Source organism: Vulpes lagopus, chromosome 12, assembly GCF_018345385.1.
Source record: "Vulpes lagopus strain Blue_001 chromosome 12, ASM1834538v1, whole genome shotgun sequence".
Taxonomy (NCBI): Eukaryota; Metazoa; Chordata; class Mammalia; order Carnivora; family Canidae; genus Vulpes; species Vulpes lagopus.
This window is the reverse complement of record NC_054835.1, coordinates 46803583-46818725: the sequence shown is the minus strand read 5'-3', so window position 1 is coordinate 46818725 and position 15143 is coordinate 46803583. Positions and strand designations below refer to the sequence as shown.

General features: G+C 46.7%; 1 protein-coding gene across 1 annotated transcript; it reads left to right on the top strand.

Moving 5' to 3' along the window:
- The first annotated feature begins 634 nt into the window (after window positions 1-634).
- LOC121474015 (solute carrier family 25 member 39-like) lies at window positions 635-8727 on the top strand. The gene is given in 8 exon segments (XM_041726844.1): window positions 635-858; window positions 3914-3981; window positions 5364-5517; window positions 7220-7282; window positions 7284-7586; window positions 7588-7871; window positions 8211-8483; window positions 8612-8727. Coding segments are annotated over 8 exon segments (1485 nt in total).
- Window positions 8728-15143: the final 6416 nt, after the last annotated feature.

The window sequence follows — 15143 nt, the reverse complement described above, 5'->3', positions numbered from 1 at the left end:
TTTTTACTTAGGATTTCACAGAGGTGGAGAAGTCTACTTTTTCTGCTCTTTTTTTGGTTCAAGATTTCAGAAAAAAAGCTTAAAGTAAAAGGTTTCATTTTGCTTGCTGATTACATTAAGCAGTGCCCAAGTGGGGACGGGGGCAGGCATGGGAGTTAGATTGTGGCTGGTAATCAAGTGGGTGACTGATTTGGGGAGAAGGTGAGAGTTAATTAGGTGTGTTGGCATCTGGGTGACCAGATGAGAGGAATTAAGACTTGATTACAGATCGGATCATGGTTCTATGGACAGGGTGGCTGGGTTATAGGAGTGGATTAGATGTTGCTGGACCACCAGATCCCTCACTTGTGAAAGGAAGTGAGAGAAACCAAGAGACAGATTATCTCTCTCCCCCAGTAGCCTGGGAAGATCAGAGTTGAGTTTGAATCCTGCCAACTTCTGAGCTGCTTAGGAGGAATTATTTAGAGCTGGAGAGATTCCAAATGAGAGCTAGGATTTGCAATAGTGAACATTTGCTAAGCAGTTCTTCCGTGCCAGGTACTGCACTAAGTACACCGCTTAGGTACTTGAACTTCTCGGGAAAGCCTCATCACACTCTCTGAGGTGGGTAGTGTCCATTTCTACAGATGAGAAAATGAAGGCACAGGAGGTCAAGTGCTTTGCCAAGGTGCGGCCAGCTTCTCTGGCTTCATCTCCTCCAAAGAACCAAGGGAGGTGGTGTCCCAGAGGCCAGGTCTTTGGCTCTGCAGACCCGCTCCTGGTCAGGGCTCTCCGATGGACAAGGACGGCCACTGACGCTGTGCGGCTCCCAGTGAGCAGCCAGGAGCGGGCCAGGGAAGAGCAAGCTGGTTGCATCTGGTGAAGAATCAGTGTGTTTTCTTAAATCTGAGGGCAACAACAGGGCGGCCAGGATGGGAAGCTGGGGTGTACTAGCCGGGACGCTGGGTCAGAGCTCACCCCACGATGAATCAGCACGCTCCCAGCTGCTGGTGATTTTCGAAGAGGAAAGATCTAATGCTGGGCAGAGAAAGGGCCAGGGCTGGATGGTTTTAAAGATGCTTCCCTTCGACCCAACACTGTTTTTTGAACCTCTTAAGCGAGTGTGGGAAGGAAAATAGTATATACCACAAACCATCCCCTGACAAGCATGACCTCTCTCAGTTCCTACAAGTGCCCTGATGGTGAGGGCAAGGATTCCACCTCTATAAAGAGGGAAATAGAGTCTCAGAGAGGTTTAGGAAGCTGCCTAGGGTCACACAAGCCACGAGATAGCCAAACCGGAGAGTGGACTGTCATCTGTTGGTCCCTTGCCTGGTACTGCCAAGGACAGTACTGATTGCTGGGGTAAAAGCCTGCAAGAAAAAGTCCTTTTCCCCCCTAGATTTTTACTATTCAATAGAAGAGATAAGAATGATATCCAAATGACCAATGGGAATGGCAGACATTGATCGAGAACTTTCTGGGGCTGACTCTCCGTTTTATTCAGTGACTCTAACTGGCTAACGATGGCCCTCTGAGGAAGGAGTCACTGTTCCCATTTTACAGTTGGGGAGGCTGGGTCTCAGAGAAGTTAAGAAAGTTGCTGAAGATTCCCCAGCAAGCAGTTGTCCCTTCCTAGTGGAGGGAGATATCGTGAGAAGAACAAACAACTCGTGTGGGTGGAGGTGGTTACATTTGGTGTGTGTGCAGCTCCAGCCTCATTCCAGGCCTGACATGAGTCATCTGCACGTCACAGAACCAGCCCCTCTGGACCTATGGCTGTTTTATCCATTAGGCAGAGCTGGGCCCGGATAATGTGGTTCTAAGCAGAGAAGATGGCCTCCTTCCAACCACGTCCTCTCTGCAGGCCCTTGGGAGCTGGCCAGGCCCGGTGACCCGTGGAAGAGGTGATGCTGTGCCCTGGTGTCCAAGCAGCATGGCTTGGCCGAGGCTTCTGGGCTCCTTCCAGTGCAGAAACCCATTTGCTTTTACCCTTCAATGTGAACCAGATGTGGGGCACCTCCACTCTGAAGGGCAGAGGCTGCTCCTGGGGGCCCCTTGCCACCCCCACTCCCACAGCATGGGGGGCGCTCCCTGGAAGCAGCAGTCGGTGGCCTAGCCTCCTTTCCTCTCTCCTGCTCCCCTCACCCCCACACTCCATTCCTCACGGCACCCCCTGCATCTTCCCTCCCCACCAACAGGAAATGACACTGGACAGATCTCAAAAGTCCATATGTCTTGGACAGTCTCTCTAGGAATTTTCTGGGCTTCTAGTTTGCTCTATGTGTCATGTCCTTTCCACTCAGCATTTTTGTAAAAAAATAGGAAAAAGGAAAATAAGAGTGAGCGTCCTTCTTTCCCCGGTGCTACCTTCCCTTGCCTTGATCTTGGCAAGAAATGTAATGTCTGCATGCACTCACGGATTCAGTGGGTTGTAATCTGTTACTCTCATTAGTTATTTTGATAATTAGTCTGAGTTTGGCCAGTGGGAGCCCAGTGGCTAATTGCTATGTCCTGTGCCAAGCCTGTCATTCTTTGAGCTCTCTAGCACAAGATGTTCTAGGCTCATCTCACACTTTCCCTGTCCCAGCTCTGTGAAATCAGTCATTTCTCCAAGAATCCTGGTTCATTTTAGTGCAAATGGTGTTTAGAAGTCAAGATCTTGGTGCTGGGTGTGCTCATTGCTACCAGGGTGAGGCTTCCCCGTCACTCTCAGGGGAGAAAACAAGGGAATGTAGGTGTGTGTGTATACACATCCACAGCAGAACACCCACAGGATGACATACATACAGACACAACCAGTTACATCTACGTCTACTTATTATTTTAAAAAATTGTGGTAAGATGCCCAGAACATAACATTTACCATCTTAAACATTTTCAGGTGTACATTTCACTGACATGAAGAACACTCACTTGTACAGCCCTCACCACCATCCATTCACAGAACTCATCTTGCAAAACCGAAACTCTATCTATTAAATACTCATCTCTATAATTATTTTTGTATCTCTATATACTGAAAGAGTTCACACCAGTATGAGTTCACACAAATGTGTCTGATTCCTGTCCAACGCCACGGACTTGGTCCCAACCTTCTCCCTTTGCATATTTATAACTCTGTTCTCTGGCAGAGATGCTTTCCCCTCCCCATGTGGGCTCTGACTCCCCACCCCAGGCCGTCTCCTGCATGGACAGCCTTCCTACCCTTCTCAGGCTCTGAATCCTTATGTGGGGCCACCCACACTCTGTGTCACCATGGCTCCCCACCCCCTCCCACTGTGGACATCTATCTTGCTCTGTCTCACCTAACTTTTAGGATTGAATTGTTCCAGAAAGGAAGAAGAAGGGGAAAAGGATATGAAGAAGAGCTATCAGTGTCATGATTTTAAAGATTTATTTATCTGAGAGAGAGGAAGAGCACATGCAGTCGGGAGGGGCAGAGGGGGGAGAGAGAATCCCAGGCAGGCTCCCTACCTAGGGTGGAGCCCAGCACGGGACTCGTTCTCATGACCTTGAGATCACGACCAGAACCGAAATCAAGAGTTGGACTTTCAACCGACTGAGCCACCCCAGTGCCCAGTCCCATGATTTTTAAAACTAAATTACACAGATTTTACTCGGTTCTCACCAGTTGTTGGTACCACTGGCCTTTTTCCATCCCGGGAACCAATCCAGGATACCATGTTACAATTCAGTTGGCCAATCTCCTCCAACCTGTGACAGTTTCTGAGTCTATCCTTGTGTTTCTTTGTCTTGATACCTTTGAAGAATACATTCAGGTGTTTTGTATAATGCTCCCCAATTTGAGCTTGTCTGGTGTTTCCTCGTGTTTAGACTGGGGATATAGATTTCGGGGAGGAATACCAAAGGGAAACCATTATATCGTATGAAGGGGTGCATGATGCCAATGTGTGTCGGTTACATTTTAAAGGCGGAGAAACCAGGTTTCCAAAGCTGTCACTTGCCTGAAGTCACACAACCAGCAGACAGTCAAGGAAGGTCAGAAGCTAGGCCAGTCTCTGAGCACTGTGCCGATTTCCTGAGTTTGAGAGTAAGGACTGGCCAGTGAAGGAGATGACAAGAGGCCCTTGGCGTTCCAGTGAAGGGTGGGAGGAGGGGAGACTTCACATCTATATTAGGTCCTCGGGCCAGGGCTAATTCACCACCCATGGCCTCTCCCCCAGGACCCTGTCCAGTCTTGTCTTAAATTCCCTCTGTCTTGTGCAAGTGGCAATGAGGGCCCCTCTTTAAATAGATCTGGCAAGACCATCTTTTGTCCATTAGATGAGATTGTCTGGTCTTTGTGCCTCTAGCGCTGGGATGAAAATAGTCTGATAATTCAAAAAAGATGCATTTTTCATGGGGGTTCAAGTTATACAAGAATCCTATAACCAAACCAGCTAGCAGTCATGTGGTCATCTGCCCCCCCAACCCCCATAAGGAGTTTCTGCCTGGTCTTTGGGCCTCTCCCGGTGGTTTGCTTATAGAAGAGGCCGTCAAAACGAATGTCTTCTGGATGTTAGTGACGTTGGCTTTCCTTTGCCTGCTCTTGAGCTCTTTGCCTAGCACTTATCAACAAAATCACTGCATCAGAAACTGAAACATCCTGAAGTTTTAGAGTGGACGTTCCAAACATGTCCTCTGGGCAGTGGTCAACCAGCATATGTGTTTTGTTTGGCTCTCACTCAATTAAAAAAGTTTAAAATTAGTTCACAACATGAAAAATTCAGGAGCTCATCATAAAAGCCTGGATTTTGGCCTCTTTTGAAAAATCAGATGTGGCAATGGATGGTCCACGTTCCCACCTGGCAGCAAATGACCAGGACTGGGTAGTGGCTGCCCCTTTCAGATGTGGTACACATGCTCCCATTCACTCTCTTCCTTGCTATTCCCTACATTTCCATCCCCGACCCCATCCGTGTGTATGGTCTGCCCGGCCTCGCAAGACGTTTGAGTCCACGATCCTGTGTTAGATTCTTGCAGTTCATTCATTCACTCTACATTTATGGAGCCCCTACCCAGGCCAAATTCTGTGCAGGGCTCCAAGATCAACAGCATAGACACTGGGGGTTCTAGAACTGAATGGAAAGTCCCTGATAAGATAAATCCTGTTGATGTGGGTGCATCGAAGGGGGGGTCCCCTAGCTCAGCCTGGGGAGAGTCAGGGGGAGGCATCCTGCAGGAGACACACATCCCTGAAAAGCCAGTCACTGACCAAATTCAAGCAAGGTTTATAGCTCCCTTTACTCTGAGACTCCTGACCCCAGGCTGAGCCATCTGCCTGTCTGGATTTGTCCTGTAGTTGCCTTTGAATGGCTTCATCCCTCTGCTAATTTTTACAGCCTTTCTCCAGCAACTTCTCCTTTTCTGTGTTTATTCAGGACCTCGTGCAGCTGTGAAGAGGTCCAGAGAGTGTGAGAGGGACAAGTGCAGGACACCCAGCTGTGGTGTAAGATACATCATGGCCAGGATTGCCTATCCTGTGAGCGACGGAGGCTCCGTGCTTTGGAGTTTATTTAGGTTTCAAGAGGTTTCGTGAGGCAGGGATGGGGCACAAGCCTTGGAGTCAGATGTGGTTAAGTCCTGGTTTTGCCACTTACCCGGTACCTGATTGTGTCTAGTTGATTATACTCTCTGAGTGTCTGTCCGAGTGTCTGTTGGCTCCTCTTTCAAATGAGGGCAATAGTTTTTATTTATTTTTTTTTAAGATTTTATTTATTTATTCATGAGAATAAACACACACACACACAGAGGCAGAGACACAGGCAGAGGGTCCATGCAGGGAGCCCGATGTGGGACTTGATCCCGGGACCCTAGGATCACGCCCTGGGCCAACGGCAGATGCTTAACTGCTGAGCCACCCAGGGATCCTGAGAGCAATAGTTTTTATTCACAAGGTTGCTGTCAATATCTTGTGCAATGTACATAAAATTCCAAGACTTTGGTTTGGAACATGTTACTTAGCCAACAGATACCGTTGTTTTTTAAATTTTTTTTAACACTCTTTTTTTTGGTTGGTTTTTTGGTGTATAGTTCTATGAAATTTTATGATGCGTGCAGATTCAAGTGATTATCACCACAATCTGACACAGAACTGCTCCATCATTACTGAGAAACTCCTTTGTGTTTGTGGCCATTCATGGCCACACCCTCTCCCTACCCTAACCCCTGGCAACCATGGATCTCTTGTCCGACACTATAATTCAGTCATTCCAAAAGTCAAATAGCATGTAACAATTTTTCTTTTGCAATCAACATATATTATTAGTAGTATCTTGAAAGAAAAGCAGAGCTATTTTAAAAATGTGTACCTATACCAACCAAGCAAAAAGGAGCAAAACCAGCTTTAGGGGTAGGGTCTAATATTTTTTCTTTTTTTCCACCCCCAGCTCTATAGAAATATGATTAACATATATAAATTTGTGGGGGTGCAGCCCTGATGGTCCAGCGGTTTGGCACCGCCTTCAGCCCAGGGTGTGATCCTGGAGTACTGGGATCGAGTCCCCCGTTGGGCTCCCTGCATGGATCCTGCTTCTCCCTCTGCCTGTGTCTCTGTCTCTCTCTCTCTGTGTCTGTCATGAATAAATAAATAAAATCTCAAAAAAAAAATTGTGGGGGCACTGGAGTGGCTCAGTGGTTGAGCATCTGCCTTTGGCTGGGGTCGTGATCCCAGGGCCCTGAGATCGAGTCCCACATCAGGCTCCCTGCATGGAGCCTGCTTCTTCCTGGGCCTGTGTCTCTGTCTCTCTCTGTGTCTCTCATGAATAAATAAATAAGATCTTTAAACCAAAAACAAGGGACGCCTGGGTGGCTTGGGATGCCTGGGTGGCAGAGTGGTTGAGCATCTGCCTTCGGCTCAGGGAGTGATCCCATGGTCCCAGGATTGAGTCCCACGTGGGGCTCCCTGCATGGAGCCTGCTTCTCCCTCTCCCTGTGTCTCTGCCCCTCTCTCTGTGCCTCTCATGAATAGATAAATAAAATATTTTAAAAAAAAAAAACAAATAAAAATTGTAGGGGCACCTGGGTGACTCGGTCGGTTAAGTGTCTGCCTGCAGCTCAGGTTGTGATCTCGGGGACCTGGGTTCCAGCCCTGTGTTGGGCTCTCTGCTCAGCAGGAAGTCTGCTTTTCTCTCTCCCTCTGCCCCTCCCCCTCTTTGTGTTCTCTGTCTCTCAAATAAATAAATAAATAAAATCTTTAAAAAAGAAAAAAAAAGGTAGTAAATATTAAGGCCTACAGCCCTGATGATTTGATACATGTGTACCCTGTGAAATCTGCACGCCTCTTCATGACACCCCTGGATGGTGAAAGTGGGCCTGCAGTCTCAGGGCCCCTTGATGGCCAGTGGCCTGATGCCTCTCTCCAGACTCTGGAGCCTCTCCTACACCAAACTGCCCTCCTCCCTCCCATCCACAGGGAAGTGCCTCCTGTACTGCAGTGGTGTTCTGGAACCCCTGTACTTGTGTCCAAAGGGTGCCCCCTGTGCCACCTGGTTTCAGGACCCTACCCACTTCACTGGTACCATGGACACTTTTGTGAAGATCGTGAGGCACGAGGGCACCAGGACCCTGTGGAGTGGCCTCCCAGATACCTTGGTGATGACTGCTGGCCACTGCTATCTACTTCACCGCATATGACCAACTCAGGACCTTCCTTTGTGGTCGAGCCCTGACTTCTGACCTCTATTCACCCATGGTGGCTGGTGCCCTAGCCCGCTTGGACACCGTGACTGTGATCAGCCCCTTGGAGCTGGTGCGGGCAAAGCTGCAGGCCCAGCATGTGTCCTACCGGGAGCTGGGCACCTGTGTCCGAGCTACTGTGGCTCAGGATGGCTGGCGCTCACTATGGCTGGGCTGGGGCCCCACTGCCATTTGGGATGTGCCCTTTTCAGGTAGGAATCAGGTGCAGCCGGTTGGGTAGGGGAGCCTCTGGATGACACACAAGAGGTCTGTGGTTAAGTCCCGATTTTTACTATTACTGACTTTAAAGTTACTTAACTTTTCTCGGCCTTGACTATCATGTGAAATGGTCCCCGCAGGCAGGGTAGTCACCCAGGTTTATCAGGAGAAGATTCCTATAGAGGGCACGTTACAGAAAATGGTACACAGCAGGCAGTTCTCATTACCAGGAGGGAGGGGTTGTCACATTATGTGGTAGTGGAAAATGGGAGGTTTGGGGCCACCCCATTGCCTCCTCAACTCTAATGAGTGTACCTCTGCGTCCCCCCAAGCCCTGTACTGGTTCAACTATGAGCTGGTGAAGAGCTGGTTGAGTGGGCTCAGGCCAAAAGACCAGACATCCGTGGGCATCAGCTTTGTGGCTGGCGGCATCTCAGGGACGGTGGCGGTCATCCTGACTCTACCCTTTGACGTGGTGATGACTCAATGCCAGGTCGCTCTGGGAGCAGTGGAGGCTGTGAGAGTGACACCCCCAGGAGCCGACTCCACCTGGCTGCTGCTGGGGAGGATCAGGGCTGAGTCAGGCACCAGGGGGCTCTTTGCAGGTAAGCCTGTGTGTGTGTGTGCGCACGCGTGTGCATATGTGTGTATGTGTGTGTATCCCCAAGTTCAGGAAGAATTGGGGCCTCCCCTGGGGCCCTGACTTCTGACCTCCTGCCCCTTCTCATTGCAGGCTTTCTCCCAAGGATCATCAAGGCAGCCCGTTCCTGTGCCTTCATGATCGGCATGTATGAGTTCAGCAAAATCTCCTTCCAGCGGCTCAACAGAGAACAACCTCTGGGCCCTTAAAAGGAGACGGGACAAGGACCCCATCTTTTCCATGGATTGGGAGGGGTGGTGGGCAGAAGGAGACTGAGCCGAGTGCTTTGTCCTCAGCACTGAGGGAAGGGGCCTCATTTCCCTTCCCCCTCAACTCTGAGCCCCAGGGGTAGGGGACTACCCCTCTAGGCCTGCTCAGGCCCCCCAAAACGGCTTTCTTCCTGCCATTTTTCATTCTCAAGCCCCAAGGATAATCACTATTCCATCACCACCCCCCACCTCAAGTTGAAGACCAAATCTAACTGACCCCTCCCTTCCCACTGTTTTCCTGTGTATTTGCTGTACCTGGGTCTGCTCCCGAGAGCCACAAAACCCTGGGCCTGGGGTAGTCTGCACCAATCCCTGTTAATTCCTGGAATCTAAAGATGATGAACTTCTCTCCAAAAAAAAAAAAAAAAGCCCTGACATCCACTCAAGTTGTTCCAAGTAGCAGTAGCTCATTCCTTTTTTTGTTGCTGAGTAATATGTCATTGTATGGATATACCACACTGTTTTATCCATTCACCTGTTGAAAGACATTTGATGTGTTTCCACTTTCTGACTTGAGGTGGTAGGTTTTATGTGTCAACTTGACTGGGCCCCAGGATACCCAGCTATTTGGTTAAATGTTATTCTGGATTTTTCTGAGGGTATTTCTGGATGAGTTTATAGTTTGTTTATTTATTTATAAATAATTTCTACATGAAACATGGGGCTCGAACTCATGATCTCGAGATCAAGAGTCACACGTTTTTCTGACAGCCAGCCAGACCCCCTATAAGTTAGCATTTATATCAATCGACAGGGGCGCCTGGGTAGTATAATCAGTTGGGCATCTGGCTATTGGTTTCTGCTCAACTCATGGTCTCAGGCTCATGGGTCTACACTCAGGCTCATAGATCAGGGTCTACACTCAGTGGGGAATCTGCTTGAGATTCCCTCCCTCTTAGCATCTCCCCCTCCCACTTGCCCTCTCTCTCAGATAAATAAATAAACCTTTAAAAATTAATAATAAATAAGTAAATAAATTGACTGAGTAAAGCATATTGTCCTCATCCAAGCAGCTGAAGGCCTGACTAAAACAAAAAGGCTGACCCTACTCCAAATAAAAGAGAATTTCTCTTGATTGCCTTGAGGTGGGATGTTAGTCTTTTCCTTCCTTTAGATTGAAATGGAAACATTGCCTTTTTCTGGATTTCAGGATTTTGGACTCAGACTGGAATTACAATTTTGGTTATCTTTAGTCTCCAGCCTATGGACTATAGATTTGGGGACTTGTCAGCCTCCATAATCATGTGAGTCAATTCTTTATAATCAATACCTATCTATATATAGCCTATTGGTTCTGTTTTTCTGAAGACTAATGACTAATATATGACTATCATAAATAAAGCAGTAAATATTGTTGTACAGGATTTTGTATAACTGCAAGTTTTTCATTTTTCTGGGATCAATACTGAGGAGTGAGATTGCTAGGTCTTGTAGTAAATGTATGGCTAAGTGTAAAAGAAACTGCCAAATTGTTTTCTAGAATGACTGTGCCATTTTATACTCCTACTGTTCATCATTTAAAAAAATATTTTATTTATTTATTCATGAGACACACACACACACACACACATACACAGAGGCAGAGACACAGGCAGAGGGAGAAGCAGGCTCCATGCAGGGAGCCTGACGTGGGACTTGATCCCCAGACCCGGGATCACACTCTGAGCCAAAGGCAGATGCTCAACCGCTGAGCCACCAAGGCATCCCCTGTTCATCATTTTTATGATCTTACTGTATTGGTTAAATTAGCTGACTTTGAAATGGGCTGACATTTTGAAGGCTGGTCACATAGGGATTTCTGCCCACTTGAATTCTTTTTCCCTTTTTAAAAGATTTGTTTGTTTGTTTATTTATTTTAGGGTGAAAGAGAGACAGAGCAGGGGGAGGTCAGAGGCAGAGGGAGAAAATTTTTTTTTAAATTTTATTTATTTATTCATGAGACACAGAGAGAGAGAGAGAGAGGCAGAGACACAGGCAGAGGGAGAAGCAGGCTCCATGCAGGGAGCCAGACGTGTGGGACTCGATCCCGGGACTCCAGGATCACGCCCTGGGCTGAAGGCAGCGCTAAACTGCTGAGCCACCTGGGCTGCCCAAGGGAGAGAATCTTAAGCAGACTCCGAGCTGAGAAAGGACCCTGATGTAGGGCTTGATCTCACAATCTTGAGATCATGACCTGAGCCAAGACCAAGAGTCCAAAGCTCAACCGACTGAGCCCCCCAGGCACCTCACCCCGCTGAATTCTAATCGTGGCTGTCACAGGCATCCTTGTTTTAACTTTCATATTTATTAGCCAAATACAGGGGTCTGCAGGGTTAGAAATTTGAAATAACAAACCTGGCTGCCTCAGATTTTCTTGGCTGGCACTGGGTCTTGCCAGGCCTTTGAATCGGCTGGGTGCAGGGAAGGGTCACCAGGAAACTCAGGCTGCCGGACTCGACAGGAAGCGTGGGACGAAGCTTACTCTGGGCCTGGCTCGTGGTCAACCCGGCTGGGGCCTGAGGCTTCCAGGCCGGCTCAGTGTGCACCATCAGGAAACAGCCGAGGCTTTTCAATAAAATAAAGATAAATTCATAAACAAGGAAACTCTGAGCTCCTTCCTTTGAGAAATATCATCTTATAGCCTGCGAGAAAATCTACTTGCATAGCAATTATGACCATGCGTCCCTTGGGCTCTATATACCCATAAGTCAGTGACAGGTGGTTTTGAGGCTTTTTTTTTTTCCTGGAGAAGACTTCTATGGAATCATTTACTGATGCTTAATACCCATGACCTTCTCCGTCCACCCTCCCTACACACCTCCCCTAGAGTTAACATGGTCAGAAGTATTTTTTTTTAATATTTGTTGATTCATGACAGATACACAGAGAGAGGCAGAGACACAGGCAGAGGGAGAAGTAGGCTCCATGCAGGGAGCCTGATGTGGGACTTGATCCTGGAACTCCAGGATCATGACTTGTGCTGAAGACAGACTCTCAACCACTGAGCCGCCTACAATTGTTATTATCTAGCACTGCAATTGTAAAGATTTACTTATTTATTTTAGAGAGAGAGATTAGTGCACAGAGGGAGGGACAGAGAGAGAGAGAGAGAAAATCTCAGACTCTCCACTGAGCATGGAGCCCAACGAGAGGCTTGGGCTCATGACCCTGAGCTCCCTACTTGAGCTGAAACCAAGACTCGGACACCTAACTGACTGTGCCACCCAGGCACCTCACCTAGCACTACAATTTTAACACAATGAACCTTTCTAGTTTATGTTATCATGCTGGAGTCTACCAGTAACCTTTATTGTATAAGTAGGTGAACTATCATCCCTATGTTATCTTTCCCGGGAGTAGGACCAAGATTCATAACTACCGAGGCACTTTCCATAGGTCCCATGGCTGTAAGTAGTGTTGCTGGGCCAGGAAGCCAACAGTCTGAGTGCTGGTTCAGGGCCTCACCCTCATTCTAGCCCAGAGCCGACCAGCACAAAAACCATGAGCCATGTGTGGCCACTGAGCCTTGAAATATGGCTAGTCCAAGCTGAGATGTGCTGCCAGTGGAAAATATGCAACAGCTTCTGATGACTTAGCATGAAATAATAATGAATGTAGAATAACTTATGAAGGATTTTTAAAAAAGATTTTATTTATTTATTTGAGAGATAGAGCATGAGAGAGAGCGAGAGAGAGCACAAGTAGGGCAGAGGGGCAGAAGCAGAGGGAGAAGCAGACTCCCTGCTGAGCAGGAAGCCCTACGCAGGGCTCCATCCCAGGACTGTGAGATCATGACGAGCTGAAGGCAGATGCTTAACTGACTGAGCCACCCAGGCGTCCTACTTATTAATGATTTTTAATATTTTTTACAAAATGAGATGATATTTTGGATACATTGGGTTAAAAATTTTTTGTAAAAATGAGTCCTGTCTGTTTTTTTTTTAAAAGATTTATTTATTCATTGAGAGAGAGAGAGTGTACACACATGTGCGAGTGAGCGAGTGGGGGGAGAGGCAGAGGCAGAGGGAGAGCCCTAAGCAGACTCTTTGCTGTATGTTGATCCTATAGCTGCAGGGCTCGATCCCAGGACCCCGAGATCATGACCTGAGCCAAAATAAAAAGTTGGACACTCTGACTGACTACCCTAGTGTCCCAGTTTTTGGATTTTTGAGTTTTTTTTTAATGTGACTACTGGCAATGTGAGTTACACATGTCTCACATTGTGTTACTACTGGACAGTGCTGTCTAGACATACCACATTTTTTTTTAAATAATAAAGTTTTTTAAAAAATAAAGTTTTAGGTATATGATTTCATTATCTCCTAAAAGCATTTTTATCCCTAGTGTCTGCCTTCTAGATGGCATTCATATGGATTTCTCCCTGCCATCTTTAAATGTCACCCTTCTCTGATAAATTTTGGGAAAGAGAACTTGTCTCCTGACTGCTCCTAAGCGCTTTACTTCTTCCTCTCCTCTTCTTTCTTCTTCTCCTTCTACTCCTTCTTCTTTTTATTTTTAGAAAAAAATTTAAAAAAGATTTTTTTCTTCTCTGTATCGTTCCAATTTTAGTATATGTGCTGCTGAAGCGAGCACTAAAAAAATTTTTTTAATCGCTACACTGAACATGGGTCTCAAACTCATGACCCAGAGATCAAGAGTCATGTGTTCCACCAACTGAGCCAGCCAGATGCCCCTCGAATTTTTTTTTATTGTAGTTAATATACACAATGTACAATCTACCATCTAAACTATTTTAAGGGATCCCTGGGTGGCGCAGCGGTTTAGCGCCTGCCTTTGGCCCAGGGCGCGATCCTGGAGACCTGGGATCGAATCCCACGTCAGGCTCCCGGTGCATGGGGCCTGCTTCTCCCTCTATGTCTCTGCCTCTCTCTCTCTCTCTCTCTCTCTCTCTCTGTGTGTGTGTGTGACTATCATAAATAAATAAAAATTTAAAAAAACATTTAAAAAATAAACTATTTTAAGTATGTAATTCATTTGTATTAAGTGCTTTCACAGTATTATGAATCACCACTATTTCCAGAACTTTTTTTTATCATCCTAAATAGAAAATCTCTATCCATTAAACACTAACTCCCCATTCTGCTGCCCTAGCTCATAGTGATCTCAATTATATTTTTTCGTCTCTGTGAATTTGCCTATCCTAGGTACCTCATACAAGTGGAATTGTAATATTTGTCCTGTTGTATCTGGCTCATTCCACTTAGCATAGTGCTTTCTGGTTTCATCCACGTTGCAGGATGTGTCAGAATTTCATTGCTTTTTAAGGCTGAGTAATATTCCACTGTATAGATACACCACATTTTGTTTATCCATTCATCTTTTTTTTTAAGATTTATTTATTTATTTATTTATTTATTTACTCATGATACACACACACAGGGGGGTGGGCAGAGACACAGGCAGAGGGAGAAGCAGGCTCCATGCGGGGAGCCCAACGTGGGACTCGATCCCGGGACTCCAGGATCACGCCTTGGGCCAAAGGCAGGCGCCAAACCGCTGAGCCACCCATTGATTCCCCATTCATCTTTTTTTAAATCCACTCATCTCTCTCTTTTTTTAGGATTTTATTTTTAACTAATCTCTACACCTAACGTGGGGCTTGAACCTACAACTCTAAGATCAAGAGTCATATGCTCCATTGACTGAGCCAGCCAGGCACCCCCTAATCCACTCATCTTTTGACAGATATTTGGGTTGTTTCCACCTTTGGGCCAGTGTAAACAATGCTGCTGTAGACATTGGTGTACAAGTATCTGTTTGAGTCCCTGCTTTCAGTTCTTTGGGGTGTATACCTAGCACTGGGATTGCTGGATCATATGGTAAGTCTCTGCTTCAGTTTCTGAGGAACCACCATACTGTTTGCATAGTGACTGCACCATTTTATATTCCCTCTAGCAGTGGACAAGGATTCCAAACGAATGGTTATCCTTTTTTTTTTTTTTTTAAGAGAATGAGAGATAGGGGGGTGGGGAGAGGAGGGTAGAAGGGCCAAAGGGAGAGGAAAGAGAGAATCTTAAATAGGCTTCATGTCCAGCACAGAGCCTAACATGGGGCTCGATCTCCCAACTCTGAGCATGACCTGAACTGAAATCAAGAGTCGGACACTTAACCAAGTCACCTAAGTGCCCTGAGTGGTTATCTTTTAAAACATCTTTATCCTAAGTTCCAAATTAATGCATACCCATTATAACATACCCAACCTGTAAGAAAGAATTGAAAGGTCGATGTTCTTTGGATGGAACTACACTGAGAGTGACCCATCTGATCTTCGTGTCTACTTATACATGGAAAGCTGTGTCTCCATTCTCCATTCCTGTGTTCCACTGTACCCCAGTCCCTGCACAGGGGCCTTATTT